Source organism: Sorex fumeus, unplaced genomic scaffold (genome assembly GCF_029834395.1).
Source record: "Sorex fumeus unplaced genomic scaffold, SorFum_2.1 ptg000047l, whole genome shotgun sequence".
NCBI classification, from domain to species: Eukaryota; Metazoa; Chordata; class Mammalia; order Eulipotyphla; family Soricidae; genus Sorex; species Sorex fumeus.
The window spans coordinates 40,716,902-40,741,715 of NW_026606104.1; the positions used below are offsets into that span (position 1 = coordinate 40,716,902).

The 24,814-nt window shown below is 48.3% G+C and overlaps 1 protein-coding gene across 1 annotated transcript; it reads right to left on the minus strand.

The window, feature by feature from the left end:
- Positions 1–5,085: 5,085 nt before the first annotated feature.
- IL22RA1 (interleukin 22 receptor subunit alpha 1) lies at positions 5,086–24,046 on the minus strand. The gene is made up of 7 exons (XM_056122938.1): positions 24,004–24,046; positions 18,322–18,454; positions 14,864–15,042; positions 11,925–12,103; positions 9,489–9,627; positions 7,070–7,191; positions 5,086–5,997 (listed from the first exon to the last, which is right to left on the minus strand). The coding sequence occupies exons 1-7, from the start codon at positions 24,044–24,046 to the stop codon at positions 5,086–5,088; spliced, it is 1,707 nt and encodes a 568-aa protein (XP_055978913.1).
- Between the last annotated feature and the right edge of the window lie 768 nt (positions 24,047–24,814).

Genomic DNA, 24,814 nt, shown 5'->3' on the forward strand with positions numbered 1-24,814 from the left:
GAATACCTATCTTGCAGAATAGTTTCAGATTCAAATGAGATTTAAAAAGAGGTGGAAATGCCTGGTATGGTACTCAGTCATGTTCTGTCATCTCTGACAGCATTCTTCAGCCTCTTTATACCCACAGATCAACACATGTTTTGCATATTTGGTCATAACTGGCAGTTTTAACTAAGGCAGGAGATAGGTGTTTTTCAACCTTTCTATAGCTATGGACTAGCACTGCAGATGTGTGGATAAAGAATGCTGTCTAGGAACTGGAGCGATAGTACAGAAGTTGGTTGTCCTTGCACACACCCAACCTGGGTTCGATCCCCAGCATCCCATATGGTTCCCTGAACACCACTGGGAATAATTTCTGAGTGCAGAGCCAGGAGTAATTCCTGGTAGCATTGCGAGTGTGGCCTAAAAACAAACTTAGAATAAACTTAGAATGCTCGTCTAAAAAATGTTTTTTGTTCGAATTTTATTGCCTTTTCTGGCCAGAATTTCTAGGCTTTTAATTTTTTTTTTTCAGTGACAAAATTGCTTTTGACTTCTGGCTCCACCTGGTGACCATATAGAAAACTTCCTGGCCCCATCTTCCTCACACTCAGTCTCTTGCAGTTCCCATTCTTCTCATACCTCCAGGTCAAAACATATCTTCCTGCTGTTCCTTCCTCCTTAGTGTGGGAAGGAAAAATGGGTTCGAGCATCCCAGCATGGGGCTCACAGCTTTGTTCCCCTTAGTCCCAGCATGGGCCAGTGGGGTTCCTGACCCACTTTCTGGTGGGATTAGTGGCAGGGGGTAGTGACATTTGTTTGGTCATAAGCCTGGAGGCACAGAGGGACTGATGCTCCAGGACCTGCAGAGCCCTGGTCCCATCAGCCGTTGGTCCTGGGTGGATACTTGGGCAGCCATCCAGGGGACTGAAATACTGCTTCCTTGCAGCTCCCCCAACCCAAGTCAAGGGGGAATTGAGGCTTGAAGCAATGGGCAGGAAATTGGAAGTAAAAGTACCACGACCCACTCTGGAAAGCAAGATGGCAGTCGCCTCGGAGCTTTGTGGAAAGCCAGGTATGAGCCGGTTGTGACGGGGTGACTGAAACCTCATGGGAAGGGGGGCATTCCCGGCTCGTCCTTCACACCCTACCGAGGTCACGAGTTGCCCCCCATGAGCGGCTCTCCTGCACGGCCATGGCTCCAGAAGCACAAGGACTTAATGAAGAGCTGGGCAGCTTGCGGCAGAAAAGTGAATGGACTATGCATGAAACCATGCCACCATGCCTGCCCGGAGGGGAAAGGGTGTTGCTCCCTTCCGCCTTTTTCCCTCTGGACACGGCCATGGCTCCAGAGCCACAGAAACCAATCTCATAATTATCTGACTCTCGGCAGAAATACTTCCAGGCTTAATAAGTAAAATACCAGAAATCCAAAAGGCGGCTGCCATCTTGCTTTCCAGAGCGGGTTGTGGTACTTTTACTTCCAATTTCCCGCCCATTGCTTCAAGCCTCACTTCCCCCTTGACTTGGGTTGGGGGAGCTGCAATAGCGGCCGCGCAACAACATTTGGTTCTTGTAACCAGCTGTAGAAAACAAATTATTCCACGATGCCTTTTCAGCAGGTCTGATTTTGGGGTGTAAACTCTGAATAATAATGGTGCATCTTTTGTCGAAACAATGAATCTAATCAAAGTAGATAGAGTGTTAACTAGAATTCATCTGCCTCACAGGCATTGGGAGGGTTGGGAGGGGGCGTTTATTGGGGTTCTTGGTGGTGAAAAATAAGTACTGGTGAAGGGAAATGTGTTTGATGATTGCATGACCGAGACTTAAACCTGAAAGCTTTGTAACTTTTCCCACAGTGATTCAATAATAAATAAATAAATAAATGGTCACTGTCCTTCCATTGTTCATCAATTTGCTTGAGCGGGCTCAGTAACGTCTCCATTGGAGACTTTGTTGTTACTGTGTTTGGCATATCGAACACATCACGGGGAGCTTGCCAGGCTTTGCCGTGCGGGCGAGATACTCTCTGTAGCTTGCCGGGCTCTCCTAGAGGGGCGGAGGAATCGAACTCGGGTCGGTCATATTGGCCGCTTGCAAGGCAAACGCCTTACCCGCTGTGCTATCGCTCCAGCCCAAATAAATAAATAAATAAATAAATAAATAAAAAGTACCACGACCCTTCCCTTTGCCTGAGTGGGTTAACAATCCAGGTGACTGGGAAGGATCTAGTAAGCTCCAGAATGTTCTAGTGCTGAGGCTGTTGTACATTTCTCCTGGAATAAGCAGATAGGAGAGGCCTGAGTGGAAACTTTACTATCTTCATTGTCCTTGGCCCAGTCCGAGGCTGTCCTGTCCTAACATTGCATGTCGGGGACTGATGTGGGGCAAGCAATTTCTCTGGGCCACATTTTCCCGCCTGTGCGCACTAGGCTCTAATTCTAGCTTTTGAGGCTCTAATTCTATGGAAGGCAAACAGGAGGAGGGGTGAGCAACAGTGACAGGTGCCGGCACCAAGACCGAGCGCCTCTCCCCCTTCTTCTTCTTTTTTCTTTTTTTTCCTTTTTGGGTCACACCCAGCGATGCACAGGGGTTACTCCTGGCTCTGCACCCAGGAATCAGTTCTGGCAGTGCTCAGGGGACTATATGGGATGCTGGGGGATCGAACTCGGGTAGACTGCATACAAGGCAAACGCCCTACTCACTATACTATCACTCCAGTCCCACCTTTCCCCTTTTTTGCTCTCCTCCTGGTGCTCTTGGTATCTGACCACCCTGGGCCGGGCTCTGCCTTGCTCCCTGCAATCAGCACCTTGGAGACTCGACTTCTGACTCGCCAGGGCTGGGCTGTGAAGATTCCTGGTAATGGCGCCAGGGCCTAGGCTTGTTAGGGGTACCACAGCCCAGTCAGCTCCCAGGGGCCTCAGACTCTCAGAGCAGTTTTGCAGCCTGGAGTCCTGAAGCATGTGTAGCCTGGGTCGTAACTGTCCCATTGGGGAGGATCACAGGACTCAGAGTCACTCAGCTCTCTCCTTAGTCCTCAGACTCTGCCCTCCAAGAGCGAGGGAGTTGTGGGAAGTCTGTCACCTTGATGAGCTCAGCAAGCGTTGTGGCCCTGTGAGCAATTTATGTTGTTTGTCCCCAGTGTGTGTGTGTGTGTGTGTGTGTGTGTGTGTGGTGGGGTAGGGATCACTCCTGGTTCTGTGCTCAGGGAGCACTCCTGGTAGTGCTCAGGGGACCATAGGCAAGGTCAGGGATCTAACCTGGGTCATCCGCATTCAAGGCAAGAAACTAAGCTCCCCTCCCCCCAATACTGTCTCTCTGGCCCCTGTTTGTGGCTTTTGATAACACCTGGGACGGCTTCCCACCTGGTGGGAAGCTTCCAGCTGTGAAGCCATTCCTTGTAACTAACCCGGGACAGACAACCTTCCAACGAGTTTGCCTCAAGTGACATGAAGCAGACTTGTTAGCAGAGGGTTGGGGAGGTGGGCAGGGAGAGCAATTTCTAGCCAATAGTGGTAGCTGCTAGGGGAGAATTTGGGGGATAATGGATTGGGGGTGCCCAGAAGGACAGCCTACCCCTTAGTCATGGAGATATTGGTTCTAAACCACTGACCCTGAAGACATGTTAAATATTAATTTATACCTTGATAAGAACTCTACCACCTGGAGCAGGGCGGGGAAGGGAGGAGAGGGGGAACCTATCTGGGTCCAGAAAAAGGACATCATATTCACCTGGAAACTCAGTGAGGTGACCGAACTTGGAACAGGATGTTCAGGAAGGGCTTTGGGACGGGATAGCAATGGGAGCATTCGCCCCTCACAGAAGGACCCCCCCCCCTCAGGCTCCATTAGCCTCATGGTCCAAGAATACAAGCGGGTGTGCAAAATTTATTCTCTTGAGAACCAAAAGGGTGAGGTGTGTGCGCCCACTGTGTCCTGGGGTCCTGGAGGATCCTCTCATTCCCCACAGTGGTCAGGAGCCGCAGAGGTGCACAGAAAGGGTGACTCCGGGGAACAGAGCAAGAAGCTTTCCTTCAGGAGTAGAGCTATTCTCCAGTGGGGTGCTGAGGAGGACCACTGAGAATACTGCTCCCCACCTGCTCCGCCCCCCACCCCCAACCAAACCAAACCAGCCTTCATCTGTAGTGTCAGACCCCATTCATCTCTGGACTACTTCCAGGAGACCCTGCCATTCTGTCTTTTGCCTCTTCCTAGGCAGGCTGGTCCCTCTGTATTGATCTGGAGAAATTCTGAGGAAAAGTGGAAAGCTCAGGAAGACGTGGGCACTGCATCATGAGTTCCTCCACGGCCCCTCCCTCCCCCCCAAGCACACACAATTAAAAATTACGACAGGAAACAGCTCTACATTGCAGCCTGCCCATGGGCAATGCCTGATTCAGCTCTCCACAGACACATTGAATTTCCTCCTCACCCACCCTGAGGCCTGGTGTCATCCCCACTTAACAGAAGAGGAAGCAAAGGCTTCCAGTGGTGAGTCACACAGGCCTGAAGTCCCTAGCAGGAAGTTGTGGAACTGGAATTTGAACCCAGATGGGCAGAGCCCAGGGCACTTTCCACTTAGTGAAGTTACAGTTTGTGGTTGTGTCATCTTCTTGTGTTTCCTGTGGGGCACAGCCTGTCGCCAGAAATGGAGTTCAGTGGGAACCCCAGCCAGGGCTGGGTCTGAGGCTGCAAGCCCCACAGCCCTGGGCCACCGTGTCTGACCCTGGCAGACTTGCAGGTTGTGCTGGTCCTGCTCCAAGATGCCCTTCTCCAGGCTCCTTTTGGCATCTTCGGGAATCCCAGCGTAGTTGGATGCTCAGATGGAATGAGGTTCTGGAACTGTCCAGAAGTGGGGCACAGGAAGCTCGGCGTATGCGCGTGACCCTTCCTGCTTGCGCCCGTGCACTGGGCACACACGCCACGCTGGGAGCATGTCGTGGCTTCTCCACCAGAGTCTTGGTGCCTTTTCATGCTCATGCATGGGAGAAACCCTAGAGCTCTCTCCAGGGCACCCTGGGAATGGCCCGGTGGGTGTGGGCATGCCAGGAGGTAAGACTGGGGCCAGGAGGAGGCTCCGAGTCTATCCGGATATGCTCAGGGCTCCCACTGCACGGTCAGTGCCAGGTCTTTGAACAGAGTGTCCAGCTCTGCTTGTGGCTTTGACCTGGAGGCCTGGCTCTTGGCTTCAGTCTCAGACACTGCATCCTCATCCTCTGAACACACCAGGGACTCCAGCAGGCCCCAGGGAGGGGGACCCTGGTCTGTGGAGGAGCATTTGAGGGAAGGTGTGTGTAACGGAAGGGACCCAGGGTGCCCTTCGATCTGGACAGAGGAAAGGAGGGGCAATTGGTCCTTTAAGTACCCCGATGTCCCTGGCTCCCCTCTGGGCAGCACATTTGGGTCTATGTAAATCCCCCGATGGGGCCCCTCCATGGCCAAAACAGTCATCCCTTTCAGAGAGAGGCCGCTGGGGCTGCAGCGTCCAGAGGATGCCTCTTTCTGGAACTGACCATCAGGCTGGAGGTACTTGCAATCCTGCGGTGTCCCAGGCCGGGAGTCTTTGCCAGAATCTTCCATGAACATTCCATAGGAGGAAGGCCAGCTGGTCGCAGGGACCTGAGGGCTGCAGGACAGCAGCTTGGCCTCAGATGCAGCTTGTGGAGCATAGCCTAGGGACTCCGCCTTGGGGGTTGTCTGAGGTGTGTAGGCAGAGGGCCTGACCTCAGTGGCAGCCTGTGGGGCGTACGAGAGCGGAGCCTTCATTGGGGGAGGTGGCATAGTGGGGGCCTGCAGGCCAGAAGCATCCTGCTGTTCGAGGTAGACCATCTCAGGCAGGCTGTGCAGCGCGGGGGCTCTTGGGGGCTCCATGGGCCCCAAGACTCTGATTTGGGAATACTGCACTGGCTGGGCCGGGCTGCCAGGACTGCCGACCTCGACGAAGGCAGGGATCAGGACGTGCTCCTGGATGAACCGCAGAGATGGAGAGGTCAGCAGGCGCTGGACGTTCTGTGTAGGAAGAACACAGCATGAGGGCTGGAGGTGTGGACTAGATGGGGGGAGGGGGTGGTCAATAAGGCCAGGACCATTTATTGTGGCCATTTCTTGTTCTTTTTCTTTTCTTTTCTTTCTTTTTTTTTCTTTTGCTTTTTGGGTCACACCCAGCAATGCTCAGGGGTTACTCCTGGCCTGGCACTCAGGAATTACTCCTGGTGGTGTTTGGAGGACCATATGGGATGCTGGGAATCGAACCCAGGTTGGCCGCTTGCAAGGCAAATGCCCTGCTGTGCCGCTGAGGCCATTTCTAAAGTCTGATTTATCTCAGAGGGAGTTTGTGGCTGTTTCTCTAGTAGGCAGGACACCAGGAAGCAGATGACCGGGATTTGGGGTCACCCGTGGGTACAGTCTGGAGGATGGAGTTATGCTCCTGATTAATAGAGGATCCAGAGGAAAGAATGGGAGAGGGGAAGCCAAGAAAGTGTACAGGAAATGACTTGGTATGGGTGTGGGAGGGGGAGGGGGAGTGTCCTTTTGGTTTGACCTTGGGGGCCACACCTGCTGCGCTCAGGTCTTACTTCTAGCTCTGAGCTGAGGGGTCACTCCTGAGTGGTGCTCAGGGGAACCTTATGCAGTGTTGAAGTTGGAACCCAGAACCGCACCTTACCTGCTGTCCTACCTCTCCGGTCCCACGGCTTACATTTGAAAAACCGTACTACATACACTTGGCAACTGGAAGATGACATTTTGGCCGAACCCAGGGACAGAGCTGGGCCTGCATTCCTAGTGGTGGCACCTGGCTGCCCCTTTGGACACTGTGAGAAACTCTGCACGGCCCCAGCACCTCACAGCCCCCCTTGATCAGTTGCTCTCTTGGGTCTGTGCTGTCTGTCGGGCTCCTGCTGGGGGTTCCCATCCATCCGCCCTGCTCTGAGCACCCACCCACCCGCTGATCCACCCGAGGCCTGCAGGGCCACATGGAGCTGGAGGAACCAGGTCTAGGTACTGCTCTGTGAGCTTTGAGGAGAGCCAGGATCCCTGGGACCCCCCGACCCCTCCCCCAGTGGTAGGCGGGGCTGCTCACCAGGGAGCTGGGGGGCGGAGGTGGCTTGGTGATGTATCTGTAGCTCAGGTAGCAGAGCCCCGCGACCAGGAAGCCCATGGAGAAGAGGATGACGCCTGAGAAGGGGAAGGTCCAGGTCCGATCTGGGGGAGCAAGGCAGACAGAGTAGTGAGGGTGAAGTGTGGGATTGTGTGGGCTGGACACGTGGTCTCTTCTGCCCCTCCCCCCTCCCGCATGCCAACCCCAGTCTCAGGCCGGGTTTGAGGGGGCTTCTTTTGGTTTTCGTTTTTGTGTTTTGAGCCATAGACAACACTGCTCAGGAGTTACTCCTGGATCTGCATTCAGGAATCACTACTGGCAGTGCTCGGAGGGATGCTGGGGATCGAACCTGAGTCAGCTGCTTGCAAGGCTCCTGATTCTTGGGATCTCTCTTCTTCTGTTCCTGGCTTCAGCTTAAGCCCGGGAATTGCTGGACCTCCACTTCCCACCCACTCCTCACGCCTTCCTAGAGCGGTGGTGTGAGGGTCCTTCTAAGTTTCCTGGCTGCTGTGTGGTCTCAGGTAAGTAGCTTAACTTCTCTGGGACAGAATTAATTAAGTGGGATGATGCTACTCATTTATAGGATTAATATAAGTATGAAGCGGGGAAGTTCAGTAGGGTAAAGCATGTAATGCAGTGGTTGGAAAAAATAGGCTCTTTAAAAGTAGTCAGAATTTCTATTAGACTTTATTTTGAAAAGTAAGTTACCTTCTACATGTGAGCAAGAAATAGCCACCAAATGTGAGTTCTTGATTTCTTTTTTTTTTTTTTTTTTTGCTTTTTGGGTCACACTGGGCAATGCACAGGGGTTACTCCTGGCTCTGAATTTAGGAATTACTCCTGGCAGAGCTCAGGGGACCATATGGGATGCTGGGGATCGAACCTGGGTCAGTTGCATGCAAGGCAAATGCCCTACCCGCTGTACTATCACTCCAGCCCCCCCCAAATGTGATTTCAATGAAAGTAGCTACAATCTCAGGGGGATAAAAACAAGATTCTTTCCTGACCTAGATCAGGGGTTGGTGCTCACCTTGTCAAAACACAGGGAGGGCACAGGGAGCTGTTGGGGCTGGCTGGTAGTTATCTAGCTCAGTCGGGGAAGTTGGTCTCAGATCAAACACATGTTCCCAGCTCAGTTCATGGCAAAGTGGGTTCTCCTTTTCCTACTTCTCTTGCTAAGTTCTACTCTAGTCTCCCTTCTGGCCCTTTCTCCAGGAAGGGCATCTCCAGGAAGGAAGACCCTGTTCTGCCACCAGAGTGTTCCTTGAAAACAGAAGTGCTGGGAGTAGGGGAGTGGGTCACTCTTGGTCTCTTGGGTCAGCTGATGAGTCAAGTTTCAAACAACGCTAAGGCTCAGAACCTTCCCCAGGAGGATTCTATCAAGCTGTGGTTCCTCCATATGGCCCAGCCTTGCCTCATTACTGTAGCCCCAGCTTTGATGCCCTCAGATGAAGGAGTAGTCACATGATTGAGCAGTGTCTCCAGGGAACACAGAGCTGATTTCTCAGCACCAGTGCCTCCTCCCCGCTTGTGGTTCCCCTCTTTTGGCTGTGCCTTGTGCTGTATCCAGCTTTCAAGTTAATCTCTTTTCTGAATGCTGGCATGGTCGGAACAGGGGCCATATGATGATATCACCAAGATTGGACTTGATGACTAAGGGGAGACAGTTTGGCAAATCCATCCGATCCACTGCCACTACTATCATCTTCTAAATCTCTGAGCATTACAACACAGCTAACCTTATGAAAAATACTAATAAAGATATTACAAAGCTTGTGCCAGAGTCAAATTTCAGTGTGCTAGCAGAAGGAGCGTCTCATCTAGCAGCTCACTCAAAGCCGTTCTTGCGCTCACATGGGGGTGAGAATATAGAGCTAAGTCTAGTTTGATCCCTCACTGTCTGCGACCATGACCAGGTTCCTCAGTGTCTTCATCTGGAAAGTGAAGGTGAGAATAGTCTCTGCCTCCTTGGTTGTTTGTCAGGACTGTGATTCGAGTCCGCCTGGTCCCTGGTTTGCGCTGTACAAATGCTGGTTATCATCACCAGCACCAGTATTATTTTGCACCGGAAGATGTGGGAGCTCTTTTTATCTTCTGTTCTCCTTCCTGATGATTATCCCCCCCCATATATCTCACCTTGGTTAATATTAAAGTGAATTTTCCCTGCCAGGATACACACAAATATTGTTAGAGAGAGGAAATCTAGACCTACACTGGTGGGTGGAGATTAAACATATGCTGTGATAACCCATCAACGAACTCATTTGTAGCTAAGCCAAGATTGACTTTAATGAAAACCCTAGTTGCTGTCTGGAGTCCTCCAGAGCACTGCCCAGTTTATCTTGGTTATAGGGAGGAGAGCTCAGTCAGGATTTGAATCCATTGCTTTGGCTAAACTCACCTGGCAGGGTCTTCACTCGACACACATAGGGAGCACTCTCTTTGGCCCAGAGTGGAACTGAAATCTTGATGGTCCCATTGAACTCTGTATCGGGGGTGAGGCCAAAAAATTCATGTTCTTTTTGTTTCCCTTCACGGTGCTGAATTTGAGAGAAACACACAATGACTCTCACATCAATGACTCATATCAAATACGTGGTGCAATACCTGTGAGTTTCCAAGGTTCCAAGATTTCTCCATTTCCCATTTTCACTGCCTCCATCCTGGTTCAGATCCTTATTATTTTCATCCCATCCCATCACAATAAATAAAGCTCTGACTTCTCTTCTCATCTCTCTTTGATTTTCACATTCAATCTCTTTATTCTACTCCAAGTAATTTACAGCTTTTGTCAGAATAACTTTCTAAAATAACAATTATAAACTCTAGTTAAAATAAAAACAACATATTAAGCATTGGTAGAAAGCAGAGGCAGGCTGATTTTGGAGTAATAAGGAAGAGAATAACACTGGGTGAATATCTCATAAATATTTTTTTTTTAGCACCAAACAAGCACTCTGTCTAAACCTTGTGGAGTGTCTAAAAACCTAAAAATAAACACTGTAATCTTACTGGTTTGAATATCTAAAAGACAGAGTTCAAGAAAATGAGAGGGAGGAGGAGGAAGGGGAGGAGGAAAGGAAAGGAAAGGAAAGGAAGGAAGGAAGGAAGGAAGGAAGGAGAGAGACAGACAGACAGAGACAGAGAGAATGTCATCAATATTCAGAAGGAAAGATAGAGGGAATCTACTTCAAGGCGAGAAACTGTTGGAGTTGTCAGACATGGTTTTAAGTAGCTAGTCTAACTATGCTCAAGGAAGTGTCCTGTCCAGTCCTGTCCTCCCGTTGTTCATCGATTTGCTCGAGCGGGCCCAGTAACGTCTCCATTGGAGACTTTGTTGTTACTGTGTTTGGCATATTGAATACATCACGGGGAGCTTGCCAGGCTCTGCCCTGCGAGCGAGATACTCTCGGTAGCTTGCCGGGCTCTCCAAGAGGGGCGGAGGAATCGAACTCGGGTCGGCCATGTTGGCTGCGTGCAAGGCAAACGCCCTAGCTGTGCTATCACTCCAGCCCTCAAAGAAGTGATATCAAGAAAATGTGCTCATAGTGAATAAATTGCCAGGAGATCTCAGTAGAATATAGATACTTCAAAACTTGGAGATGTTAAAACTTAAAAAGCGTAATCTCTGAAATAAAAAGTCCACTAAGAGGCCAGAGGGAGAGTATTGTGGCAAGGGTGTTTGTCTTGCACATGATCTACATGGTCTACATGATCTCCAGCACCCCATATGGTCTCCCAAACACCGCCAGAAGTCAGGAGTTACCTCTAAGCATCTCCACATGTGGCTTCCTCAAAAAAAAAAAGCGCATTGAATGGTGTTAACAACCATTGAAGATGACAAAAGAATCAAAATACTTGAAAATAGATCAGTAAGACAGAGAATAAGACTATTGATGATGGTGCACAACTTTCAGAACATACTAAGTTAAACTTTTTGTATTTGAATCATACACTTTCAAAGGAAGAATTTTATGTTAATTACATATAAATAAAATAAAAAGACAAATATTATCAGAATGATGCCTATAAGAAATGAACTTTAAATATGAAGACAGGAAAGGGTTGGAAATAAATGGATACAAAAATATGTAACATGCAAACTCCCAGCATAAGAAAGCTGGGATCACTATATATTAGCAGGTCAAGTAGACATCAGTGCAGATAATATTACTAGAGATCAAAAGGTGATAAACAGGAAGCTTTAATAATTGTACATATGTCTAATACTATTGAATATGCACAGAATTAAAAAGAAAATAGACAAAGTCACAATTATAGTTTGAGATTGACACAATCTTAGCAACTAAAATAATAGCCCTCTCTCAAATCCAGAAGAACACGGAAGATCTGAACGCCACTATTAGCCACATTGAATCCAACTAGTGTTATGGAGTATTCTACTGAACCACTGCAAGATACACATTCCTCTCAAATGAGCATGGGCCATTCATTGAGATTGACCATATGCTGGACCATGAAACAAGTCTTCACAAATGTGAAAGCACTGAAATCACATAGACGATGTCCTCTACATGACATTTTTGTTCAATATTCAAATTGAAAATTGAATTACTAATGAGAAGTGTTTAAGTTAAATTTTATTGGCAATTAAACTCACAAACCAAGTTAAATCAGAAATCATAAAACATTCAGGAGAACGCCAGATAATACCCAAAAAATAGCCATAAGAACTCTCTCTGCTTGATAATGCCTAATTACTTCTCCTTGACTAGTGAAAAAGATTTTTCCAGTCACCACCCTAACCAATACCAGCCCCTCCTGTATCTCAGACATAGAGCTAACTGAGAGGGAAAGGGGAGACCCAGGGAGTTACCATTTGGTAGGAATGGTTGACATGGAGCTCCAAGCAGTAGAACAAGTCAACAAAGATGTCCTCCAGGGTTAACTGGTGACCATCCTCCTCTGAGTGGATGGGTGTGAAGGTGGGATGAATGACCATCTGAATGGATCTCACCCTGGGGATACAGGTCACTTTAGGTGGTTTGAGGGTAGCTAGGAAAAGGGAGAGAAACGAGAGAAGGAAAGATCAGCATCAGCATCAACTGGCAGTGGCTGCCCTGGGTCATGCAGAATGGCCACTTCCTGTCTCCCTTCACCTGCACCCAAGTTTGCTTGTGAAAGTTAGTTCCACAGAGAGATGTTCTGCAAGGCAGAGCCAGTGGTGAGCGGGAAGAGCCTGAGCACTGGGTATTGGCCCATTGGTTGAGCAAATAGTTGCACAACTCCTAATCCTCCATCCCCACTCTGAGTCTGCCCAGGGCTCCTTCCCGCTAATTTGCTGGCATTGGTTTTTTTGTGAAATGAAAGCCCCACTGCATGTCCTAAATATTTGGGAGCACAGTGTTTTGGACTAAGCCTCAAAGACCAGACCTAAGACTTCAGTCTCTCTAGATGAAAATTTCCAAATCACCAACGACATTTACTTGTTTGAAAATTACTTTGGGAATCTATGGATCTTGTGAATACTATGTGAATACTATGTGACTACTATGGATCTTGTCTTCCCAAAAGGTTCGTTGATAAATTTTTTTCTTTAACAAATATCTTGTACTCACTTTTCATGATTCATAAACATTGTTTCTCCTGAAGCCAGTTTGCAAAAATCCCTGAAAGACCCATTGATCTCCAAAATTGAAAACATCTGAACTAGAGAAATTCTTGCTTCTGTGTTGTTTACAAAATTGAAAAAAATGGAGGCCTGAGAGATAAGACAGAGGTTAAGGTACTTGCCTCGCACACGGTTGATCCTGGCTCCACACATGGTCCCCTGTCCCCTGTTAGGAGTGACCCCTGAACACAGAGCCCAGAGAAAGTCCTGAGCACAGTTAAGAAGTGTGATCCAAACTCTCTCACTTCCCTCCCAAGCCCAATTGAAAAATGAAATTAAATGCCCTCAAAAGAGGAATTAGGGAAATAAATTTAGAGTACCTCTGTAAAATGGATTCTTTGAAGCTGAAATATGTTGTGGAAAAATATTTAATGACATAAGCAAATGTTCATGACATCATTGTAGCGGGAAAAACCCCAATCAGAATCTCTGCATACTCACATGAATACTACAACAACAACAAAAAAGTGCACTACTCAGCACACAACAAACAAATGTGTGACCCAAGTCACTGGCCATTGTACCAGCAGTAACAAAGGGAAGGGAAGGAGGAAAATAATAGAATGGATATTGTTGATCATATCTATGGTTATGTTAAAGCATTCCTTAGGGATACATTTACTTTTTATTTTTACATTCTATATACTTGAGAATTTCTATAATAAGCATATTATTAAAAAAATCCAAGAAACGTTCTTTACTTCTTTTCTTTTTTTAAAAAATTTTTATTAGTGAAACACCAGGAGGTACAGTTGTAGACTTACAAATTTTTGTGCTTGGGTTTCATTTATACAATGATCAAATACCCATCCCTCCACCAGTGCCCATTCTCCACCACCACCAGTCCCAGTATCCCTCCCACCCCCCTATTTTATTTTCTTAAAGTCTTTCGGGTTGAAAAGGTGGGGTATACTGAGGACATTGGTGGTGGAGAATGCGCACTGGTGGAGGGATGGGTGTTTGAACATTGTACGATTGAAACTCACATGAAAGCTTGTAACTGTATCTCATGGTGATTCAATAATAAAAAATTTTAAAAAGTAAAACTAAAAGTCTTCCAGGGCAGAGACATAATACAGGGAGGTTAAGGTGTGTGCTTTGCATGCAGCTAACCCTGGTTGGATTCTCAGCACCACTTGCACCCTCCACTCAACCAGCCAGGAGTTCCCTGAGTACTTCTGGGCATGACCCTGCTGTAGCCTGGCAAGCACTGGGCCCTCAAATTATATTGCCAGCTTTATTGGCCAAGAATCTCAGAATGGGTGGGCTCTCTAGCCTCAAGGGGTTAAAAAAAATCCCAGTCACTGCTCTGCCCAATATCTCCCCACCCCCCCCCCCCAAAAGAACCCACAAAAATTCATGTGCTGTTAAGCCAGTTGGTGTGGGGAGTTAGGCAACTCACATTCACTAACTCACCCATTTAGTCCATTCATTCATCTATTCATTCAGTTATCAATTCTGTACTGACCATCGCCTATGTGCAAGGGACCAGGCAAAGGGCTGGGAACACAGTGGATTCCACGGTCAGTTCATGTTTCAATGGGGGAGGCAGATAACATGCACGCACAATAACTGCAGATTGTGATGTGAGGTGTGAAGACAATGAATGGTTTGTGTGATAACGTGGTGACTGAGGGAAATCAGGTTGTCAGGCTGGGAGCAGGGATGCTCAATGAGGTCATGTTGAAGCTGAGACCAAGTCTGAGGGTTGGAAAGCTACAGGAGTTGCTGGGAAGAGCTTCCAGAGCGAGCAGTGAGAGCCCTGGGCCTGGATGCTGTTGGTGGCTCCGGCAGAGCAGCAGGAGAGGGTTTGGATTGAGCACCCCATTGGGTCACTCTCTTAGGCCATGGCAAAGACACAGATCTTACTTTGGCATTGTGGGAAGTCACTGTAGGGTTTTAAGCAGGGGGCTGGGAGGGTGCGATGGATACCTCTGAGTGGGAGGAGGGCGGGGGGGGGGGGGCTCGGGATTGTATTTAAGAAGCAAGATAAAATTAAAAGGGTTCTGCACCAGGGAGGTGGGGATGGAGATGGAGAAAGATTGAAAGACATGATGGAGAATGCTTTGTAGGGGGCGGGATCGTTCCCTAAAAGCCGCACCCTTTACCTCTCCCAACACCCACCCTGAGGGCACTCCACTCACTGTGCTGCCTGAGATTGAAGCGGTCAGTCATCTTGGTGGCTGTTTGGCTGCCTGTGTTGAGCGCCGTGACCTGAGCATAGTACTCATCTGTGACGTTGTTTATCTCCACCGTCAAGTTGCAAGATTTCTGGGTGATTCGCTGGCAGCCCTCCTTTGCCAGCCAGACACTTCCTCCATACCTGTAGGGGGGCCCAAAGCCCAGCTATCATGAGCTGGCCTGGCAGTAGGCCTGTGGTGTTGGATATTAACCCCAAGTATTTTAGGCTTTACCCATGAATTGCCCCTTTTCCTCCCTCCGGAGAAGCTTACAGTGCTCTTCCGAGCACTCCTAAACCCCCAAGTTTATCTTGAACCTTTCTTTTGTGCTTTACCTTTCCTTTGTTAGTTACTAAATTCCCTAAGTCAGGCTTGACTACTTATAAAGTCAAACCTTTTGGTGACTCTGGATTTTGTATTTGGAGTGAATTACCTGCTTTCCTCTTTCCCCTATAACCTGATCATATTTTACTATAGAGCAATGTTCTTTGCTTAAACACAGATTGACTGTTAATGCTGTGCTCCTAATATTTGGAAGTTAGTTGACTCTGAAATATATTTACTCCTGGGCACCTGTTATAATTAACTAAGGTTTCATTTGCAGTAGTTCCTAATACCTCAAAAAGCTGGGTCCCACCGAGGGATCTCTGGATGGTCCCAGGGCAAGGAGCAAAGCTAGAAAGCATAAAGCATGGTTTTGATACAAGCCATAATGACTTAAAAGACAGGACCCCATGGCACAGGAAAAGCTAAATCTTCTGAGGAGTTAGTCTGGGATTTATGGTAAAAGCCCAGCTGGTTTTGCCCTTGGAGCCCAAGAATTGTTTTTGAATCCATATTTTTTTACTGTGTTTATCCGAATAACTGCAAATATTAGTAAGAAGTAAACTTAACTGTTTAATGTGTAGTAGCAGCAAGGGAAAGAGAAAAGCAATTTAGTTATATTTTTGCTTTTTGGGTCACACCCGGCGATGCACAGGGGTTATTCCTGGCTCATGCACTCAGGAATTATTCCTGGCGGTGCTCGGGGGACCATATGGGATGCTGGGAATTGAACCCTGGTCGGCTGCGTGCAAGGCAAACGCCCTAGCCGCTGTGCTATCACTCCAGCCCCCAGAAAAGCAATTTAGATGCTTGTTGCCCCTGAGCGAATTTCTCTATATAGTCTCAGACTATCTCCTTGAGTTAATCCCCCCAAAAGAATTGCCTCCATCAATCACACCTGAGTGCAGTTCTGTACCTCAGATGCCCGCAGATTCTCTATATAGACTATTCAGTTCTGAAATTAAACAGGCCTTTTTGACCATCGATTTGTGGTCCCCTGTCTTTTAGTTCCACTACTGGGGTGGTGCTCTCTTTCTACCAAGGAGCCCCTAGCCCTCACACTTTTCTTTACACCGTTGCTTATTAATAACAGCGATAAAGACTTCCAATATTTACTGAGCATTATTTACTGAGTTCCCAGACCACTTGATGTGAATGAGCTCTTAGTCCACACAGTGGTCCCTTGAGGTTCTTTTATTTTTCTCCCTCTTTTTTCCATAAGAAAGCTGAAATGTAAGGAAGTTAAAATGGGGGCTGGGAGATTGCACCCAGTTCCATCCCTGGTAATGTCCTCACCAACCCCCAGCACTGCTGAGTTGGCCTGGCCTGGCATGCAACTAGCAGGCCAGACTTGTTGGGTCAAGAATCACTGGAATTGGCCATGAGGTGGGGAGAGGGCAGTGTTGGCAGCACTACTGGAGAGCCCCTATTTTTAAAAAGATAAGAACTGATTAGGTGTTTGGAGCACACATGAACAGAGCCAAGATCTGAACACAATCAGTGTGAGTTCAATCTCTGGGCTCATTGTCACCATAGAATTTTTTTTTATTGAATAGGAGCCACACCCAAGAATGCTGGGAGCTAGGGCCACTGATACTCCACCCAGTAGTTTGGGTTTGGCATTCAGCCCAACAGTGCTTAGGGTCCATGAGAGTTACCCTTACTGGTGCTGGGAACTGTGTGGGGCTGGGGTAGAGCTAGAGCACATTCCTGCACACATGGCAGAAACATGCTCTACCATGAGACATGCTCTACCTAACGCACTTCCCAATCTTCTTTTTTAAAAAGGAATTTGTGTTTATTTATTTAACCTTTTTTGGGGTAAAATTGAATCACTGTGAACTAAAAAGTTACAAAGATATTTAGAATTGAGTTTCAGGTGTGTATTATTTCAACACCAATCCATCCCTTCACGAGAAGAGCCCACGGCCCTCCACCAAAGTCCCCAGTTTCCTTTACAGCCCCAGCTGACCTCTGTGGCAGGCACTTTTCCCCTCCCCCATTGTCCTAATGTTCCCTTCCCTAACTGATCCCCCTCACTCCTGCCCCAGTGCCAAGCTTCCTACTGCAAACCAGTTCTCCTGCACTTCATTTCTATTCACACTGGAATCTTCTGAGGCAAGCTCTCTTTACCCTGTTTTACAGGTGAGAGGTTAAACTTTAGAAAGAAGTGACTAGGGAATCAGGCGTGAGGCTCGGTGGTAGAATTCCTGCTTCTTATGTGTGGGGTCCTTGGGTGGATCCCCAGAAAATCCCCCAATCCCAAAATCAAAGAAATATGATTTGCCACAAGACTGGAACTCAGACTTACAGACTCCTGGAACTCCTTCTACCCTGCCCAGAAGAGGGATTCTGACTGGCAGCATGCGGGTGGAGAGGAGAATAACTTTTTGTTAACCTAGCTTCATTAATAGTAATGAAACAACTATGATTACCTTACTATTTGCCAAGCACAAGTGCTAATGACTATCTTATTTAATCCACCCAAATCCATCTTCTTTATTTTTGGATTTTGAGCCATATCTGGAGGCAATCAGGCTCTGTGCTCAGGGATTACTCCTGGCAGGCTCAGGAGACCATATGGGGTGCAGGGGATTGCATGCAAGGCAAATAACTTACTACTCGTAAGTTACTACTTACTACTTACTACTTACTACTTCAGCCCCCAAATCTACCTCATTTAATAAGCCTGCGATGAAGGGGCTATCACTATTTTTATTTGACATTGGGGAAACTGAGGCTTGATGAAATTACCCAGCTGTCCAGGTCATATAGTTAAATGTTCAAGCCTGAGTAACCTAACTTGGAAGCCTATACTTTCATGTATGTATTCTTTTCTCTTCATGTTGTTGTTTAGTTCCCAAATAGTGCTGAGTGAGCCTGGGGCCACTCCTGTAGCACTTTGTTAACTTGGCTGGCAGTTCAGTGCTAGGCTGGGGGGCTATGATGCTACTTAGAGACCACCCAGGCCACTCGTGTGTGTGTGTGTGTGTGTGTGTGTGTGTGTGTGTGTGTGTGAACATATGGGAGAATGAATCTTTTTAGAAGGGTTGGTTTCAGGGCAAAGGGAAAAGAGAATGTTTTGGAAGGAAACCTACGTCTTATACTCCACACTGTACACCGTGTCTGGAGTTTCCTCTGGCCCGCTCTCCCACGTCAGGATGGTCTCGAAGTTGCTGGATTGGAATTTCACGTGTTGAAGAAGACTGGAGGTGTTCTCAGCAATGTGAGCTGCAGAAAGTTGGAGCAGGATGAAGGGAGGCTCACAGGTCCCATCCCTTACCTTCTAACCAATTGCTCAATGTTGTGGGGTGGTTATGGGGAAGCTGTGAGGGCGAGCCCTACTCCTCAGAACCTGTGTTGCATTATCTTACCTGTGTAGAACCATTTTGTTCGCTGTCATTCATTTTCCCCTCTTTTGTTCACACTGAAAATCACTTGTTTAAAGATTCTGATTCATCATTTTCTTAATAAATAGACAATAATGAGTGTACAATATACCATAATTGTACACTTATTATCACTGATTCCAGAACATCCTCATCCCTCCAGAAAGAAATCCTGTATCCATCAGCAATCACAATCCCATCCTTCCTTCCCCCAGCCCTGCCAGCACTGAGCTATTTTCTGTCTTGGTGGATTTCCTTATCTGGACTTTTTGTATAAATAGACTTTTCACATAAATACAGTAGATGGTTTTGTGCCTGACTTCTTTCACTTAGTTTAATATTTACATCTATATCACACATTGCATAAATCTGTCTTCTTCTTCTTCTTCTTCTTCTTCTTCTTCTTCTTCTTCTTCTTCTTCTTCTTCTTCTTCTTCCTCCTCCTCCTCCTCCTCCTCCTCCTCCTCCTCCTCCTCCTCCTCCTTCTTCTTCTTCTTCTTTTTTGTCACACCCAACAATGCTCAGGGGTTACTCCTGACTCTGCACTGAGAAATTACTCCTGGAAGTGCATGGGAGGATTGAACCCAGGTCAGCTGTGTGCAAGGCAAATGCCTTACCTGCTGTACTATCACTCGGGTCCCTACCTGTTTCCTTCTTAAAGCTTAATAATATTATTTTTTTGGGGGGGGTCACACCTGGTGATGCAAAGGGTTACTTCTGGCTCTGCACTCAGGAATTACTCCTGGTGGTGCTCAGGGGACCATATGGGATGGTGGGAATTGAACCCGGGTCGGCCGCATACAAGGCAAACGCCCTACCCACTGTGCTATCTCTCCAGCCCCAAAGCTTAATAATATTCTATGGTATGGACAGACCACTTTTTTTTTACTGTGGTCTTGCCATGTTGGGCTATTACAAATGATGCTGCCATGACTGTGTGTACACGCATTTAAGTGGACAGACATTTTCAGTTCTCTCGGATCTAGAGGTAGGAGAGACATGCTCACAGAGAAGGTCAGATCACATTTGTAGGTGTTTTATTTATTTATTTATTTATTTATTTATTTATTGTCACACCAGCAGTGCTCAGGGGTTACTCCTGGCTCTACACTCACTCCTGAAGGTGCTCGGTGGACCATATGGAGTACCAGGGATTGAACGTAGGTCGAGCACTTGCAAGGCAACTGCCTTCCCCTCTGTGTGATCTCTCTAGCCTCTGGTCAGACCACAACTCTACATTTCATTTTTGGAAGGACTATCGGACTCTGCCTCACAGTGGCTGCTCCCCACCCCCTTCCCACCAGCCATGTTTGAGGGGTCCCATGAGTCCACATTCTAGCCAGCTCTTGTCTCTCATTGCCTGAGGTTGGTGTCCATATTTTCTGAGGGAATGTTTCAGAGATATTTAAATAAATGCTGAAGATTCAATTGAAATGTTGAAGAAGAAGCAGCAGGCAGTCATTTTGAACAAGCAGGAGGAGATTGGCTTTTCTGCTCCCTGCCCGCCCACCCACAAGCCTCCTCAGATGGCAAAGGCACCTTTGGCAACCAATGGCCTTCACTGTGGAGATGGACGACACCCAGGGCGGGCTGCCTTGGCTTTTTAAGCAATTAGACTTCAATTTCTTCATCTCCAAAATGGAATAATTTGATTTACCTAAACATAAAAACAGTGACTTGGCCAGCTGCCCACAGCTAAGCCTTCCTCATGACACCCTGTCACACAGTTTCTGTCATTGTTCCCATTTGATGGACAAGAAAAACAGAGGCTCAGAGAACTAAATCCTCACACAGCATTCTGGTTCATGTGTGCATGAAAGAAGAAGCCTCAGTTTCTCCTTGTGAGCTGCTGTAAGCAACTCCATGTTAGCTGTCCCCATAATACATTTAAAAACACTCCTGCAAATTCTTGGGTTCTTTCTGAGACTGGGGAAGTTTACAATTTCCCAAGATCATAAATTCTGCCCCAGACCTTGAGCTCACACTCACAGGATACTAAGAGATAATGGGAGCAATGCCTTGGCATATGGTAAAATATATAACTTAAAAGGTCTTCAATAAACAGTTAGTCCCCACCAGCCTCAGTGGGAAGGCAAGATGTTAATCTTACCTTAGCAACACACAAATGGGCTCGAAATTAACAAGACATATCTGGTAAACAAATGGGAATTCTCTAATACTTTGATAAGTAACATAAAGGCCCGTTTCTGTATTAAAAAAAAACTCACAAAATGATCTATACTTACAGTTGTATACTAAGGTCCTCCCCTGCTGGGAAGTTTCTTTCTACTTTCCAATAAACTATTTTTATTTTCTAACTCTGAGTCTGAGCATCTTTATTACTCAATGTTTTCTTTTGAGTAATAAACACTGGGAGCCACACCCAGAAGTACTCAGGTCTGACTCCTGGTTCTGAGCTCAGGGATCACTCTTGGTGGGCTTGGGGAACCATGTGGGGTGCTGGGGATCGAATCTGGGTTGAATGCATGCAAGCAAATGCCCTACCTGCTGACCATCACTCCAACCCCAATTTTACTCAATATTTTCAGTTTTGGAAACATTTTGAGAACTGGGAACTGTGGACAAACACAGAGACTCAGCCACGGCTCCTTCTCCACGCAAAGCCTGAAGAGTTCTTCACAGGTCCCGATGGACTGTGGGGCAGAACCAAGGGGACAATGTTTGGGACAGCGTTTGGTGCCATGCCAGTTTCTGTATAGGTGTGTACTGTTGGAGGGATACAAACCCCTGGGGAAGCAAGAGACTCACTGTATAGATGAGGTGTGTGTGTGTGTGTGTGTGTGTGTGTGTGTGTGTGTGTGTGTTGGAAGAGGAGCTGTCCAATTTAACCTTTCTTTTCCTGAGGACTCCCAAGTAGTGCTTGGGGGATCCAGAGGCCACTCCCAGTATACACAGCCCCAGGGCAATGTCCCAAGAAGGCCGGGCTGGTTGACTTTGTGGTGCCAGGGGTCAATAGGGCTAACCTGGCAATGCAAAGTGACCTCCAGGGCTGCCCCTGGTGATGCTCAGGGGTCCATCAATATGGGGGGTGGTCAAACAGGGACTGGACACATGATAACCCTGTGCCCTTTCCTGGGACTTCTGTTGGCAGATGGAGACACTTTGCCCAGTCCTGGCCTTTGCTTGGGCTACTGTTGAGAAATCCAAGGAAAGGCAACAAGAAGGGCTGCTGCCCTTGAAGGGGCTCCCCACGAGAGCCTGTACTTTATGGAACCCTTCTCATGGTCCCCCAAGCTTGGTTTGTGAAAGGAAATGGGGGCAGGGAGGTAGAGACCAAAGTTTCTCAGAAGGGCCTGCTGGGAAGGCAGCAGGTGCGGCTCTGGCAGAGGGAGGCCTTGAAGCCTGGAGTGACTGAACATGACCGTGACCGCCAGAAAGGCCAAGGATCATGGAGTGGAGGGTTCTTCCACTCTGGATCTACACTGTACTTCTGCAGTCTGGAGGTGTGGACACAATCCACGGACTTGGGGGCGGAAAGCAGGGATCTGGGGGGATGGAGACTCTTGGGGCAGTTTGGTCTTGCTTGCATCAGGTTCTTTGAACCTGGGCTGGTCAGTCGCAAAGCTGAAGCAATCTTTGTCTTCCAGGCTTCCTGACGGCCTCAGAATAGACCTGAGGGTCCCAGGTTCTTTGTCCCTGCCAGCTAGTGTGTCAGGTGAGCTGTGGACCCCACGGTGGGGCTGACACCTTGTCTGGATCTGAGTCTGGGCTGGATTGGGGTCTGTCCTGGAGGAAGGAGGAAGGGGAATGCTGGGCTTGAGGCTGAGGCTGAGTGGAAGGAGGGAGTTCACTGCACTCAGAACAGAAGCGGGACCGCTGGTGGGGTAGTGAGGTCCAGGGAAGAAAAAAAAGAGGGAGCATTTGAGAGGTAATCTGGGGTGGGCTCAGTTTCTTCTGGAGAGGGGGTTGGTGGAACTCATATCAGGTTGGTGGAAACCTGTGGCCGAGGCAGAGATCACAGGGTGGGGGTGGAAAGTAGATGAAGGGCCAGGCTGGGTGGAGGTTGACTGTCACTGGGGTTAGCTTCCCAAAGGGAAGCTTGGCCTCTTATTTGAGGGGGTATGAAAGGCTCACAAGTCTCCCCTCTTCCCTTCCCTTCTCAAACCCACTGTCTGTTCCTCAGTCTTTGTCACTCCCACACTTCCTGTATAGCAATACTTCCTGTGTTGATCTGGAATGCTTCAGACTGTTCTATAGGGAGAGATTCTCCACACTGGGAAGACCCATTCCACACCCACCATTTGGGACGTGAAGGAAAACAATTACCTCTGCTCTTGAATCAGCCTGAGAATGCCGGGTGAGAGGCTGGGGTCTCCTTAGTGAAATTCCTGCTTTTTAACAATCGCTTCAGCCCCCTTCCAATCTGAAAAGGCTAGGAGCCTCCAACATTCCCCCCGGCATGGATGGGAATCCAAATGGGCATTTCTTGGAGTCTCTTGGGGCTTCATTAAGTCCTAACTCATCACAGATCCTATCTGTTGGCAAAGCCAACCTTGGGACCTGGAAGAGGTTATACTGCAAGAAATGGGGGACAGCTGGAAGCCTGGCCAGGGACAGCACAGCGGGCTGGGCAGTCCCAGTTTGTCATAACCCTCGCTTGCACTAGGGCTGGGAAGGGCTTACAGAAACCACCCCACCCTTGTCCCCCCACTTCTGTCAGATCAAGGCTTTCACTCCCTAGAAAGTTCCCTGACAGTGATCAACATTTCAGGGAACAGAGCCACAACCTGGGCTCATACACGGGGACTCAAAGTTCTCCATAATGCTGAGCCACAGACCCAACTCACCACAGCGGGAAACTAGGCCCTTCAGTTCTGTTTCACAAGTGCAGGTGTTTTCAGACCCAATAAGGCAAAAAAAAAAAAAAAAAAAAAAAAAAGCAGCAGCAGAGGTCACCGGAGAGAAAAGGCTCTTGCACTTTCGGCCTTGGCCAGTCCACTGGGGTGCCCTGGGTGCAGGGAGCGAGGCTGCAACTGGACTCAAGCTGCTCCCTCCCTCCATCATCTGTCCTTGTCAAGCCAGAGGCAGAAGCATAGAGGGGACAGCACCTTCCAGGAGGATTCGAGGGGTCAGAGGATGTCTGTCTGCCTCCTGCGATTCCTCAGCTGATGGTGGGGGTGGAGGAGGACCTCTGGCCCCTCCAGTTCAGAGAATTTGTTGAACTGCATTTTTAAGACACCTTCTCAACCTCCAGTGATCCGAGTGTCCATCACACCCCCTGCCCCCCACCCTGGTAACTCTCGGCAGCCAGTTCAGTCCTAGCACAGATGAAACTGAAAGCGGCCTTTCCGAGGTAGGGAAGATGTGAAGGTGCCCACCTTGCCCCTGGCTGCTGGCGGGGGTTGGGGGCTGCCCACCAGGGGTACTCACCGACCAGGGACCCTGCAGTGAGAATGGCCAGGAGCGTCCTCATCAGCCCTGCACGGAGCTCTCTTCTGTCCTTCACTCTGTACCGTACTTGCGTTCTCCGAAGCTTTGGCGCCTGGGCAGGTGGCTCCACAGGCTGCTGGGCGGGGAGTGGGGAGGTGGGACCTGAGCCGTGAGGAGCGGGGTGCAAAGGTGCCTGGCCAGCGGCTTGCTTTGGTATTCCAGGATCTGGGAGGGATCCAAGGGAGTTTCCCTTTCTAGTTGCAGAGAACAGCAACAGGACTGGCTGGCTTGTTTATCTGGTCTGGTGACTGATTTATCCCCAGACACTTCAATGCAGTTATCAGGGAGCAGAGAGGCAGCGAAGGCAGGGAGAATCTTGCACACGCTCTCTTTTCGAGATCGGTGGGCACTGAGTAATGAAAACCTAGCAACCCCGGCTTACCTTTTGCCTTAGTAATTCCATTTGGTATTACTGAGGAATGGCACAGCCAACAGGGAGCAGCATAGAGGTTTGCGAATATTTCTTGTGGTGGAGGGAAAGCAGGCAGCCCTGGCTTGGTCCTGACAGGAGGAGACTTAGTGCCTGTAGCCTCCCCGGCTTCCCCTGCTGCAGTTGGACCCCCAGGCCAGACCATGAGCTTGGGGTCACTGAGAGACCATCAGGGTGAGAAGCTCTGGTATTTTGACCTGGAGATTTGGGGCTCTGAGGTCTGTAAATTGCCAGTGACTGTTATGCTAAAGAGAAACAGAAATATTCATCAGCAGGGGGCCGGGGTCCCTGAATCTTGGTGACCCTCAGCACCATGTCCTT

Bases quoted from the DNA above. Each gene is read 5' to 3' on its own strand.
- IL22RA1 (XM_056122938.1), bottom strand. From the start codon at position 24,046: ATGAGGACGCTCCTGGCCATTCTCACTGCAGGGTCCCTGGTCG. The intron at 15,043-18,321 runs GTAGGTTTCCTT...GCCCCCCTACAG, and splicing joins TACAGTGTGGAGTATAAGAC to GTATGGAGGAAGTGTCTGGC. The intron at 7,192-9,488 runs GTGAGTTTAGCC...TTGCTCCCCCAG, and splicing joins TCGAGTGAAGACCCTGCCAG to ATCGGACCTGGACCTTCCCC.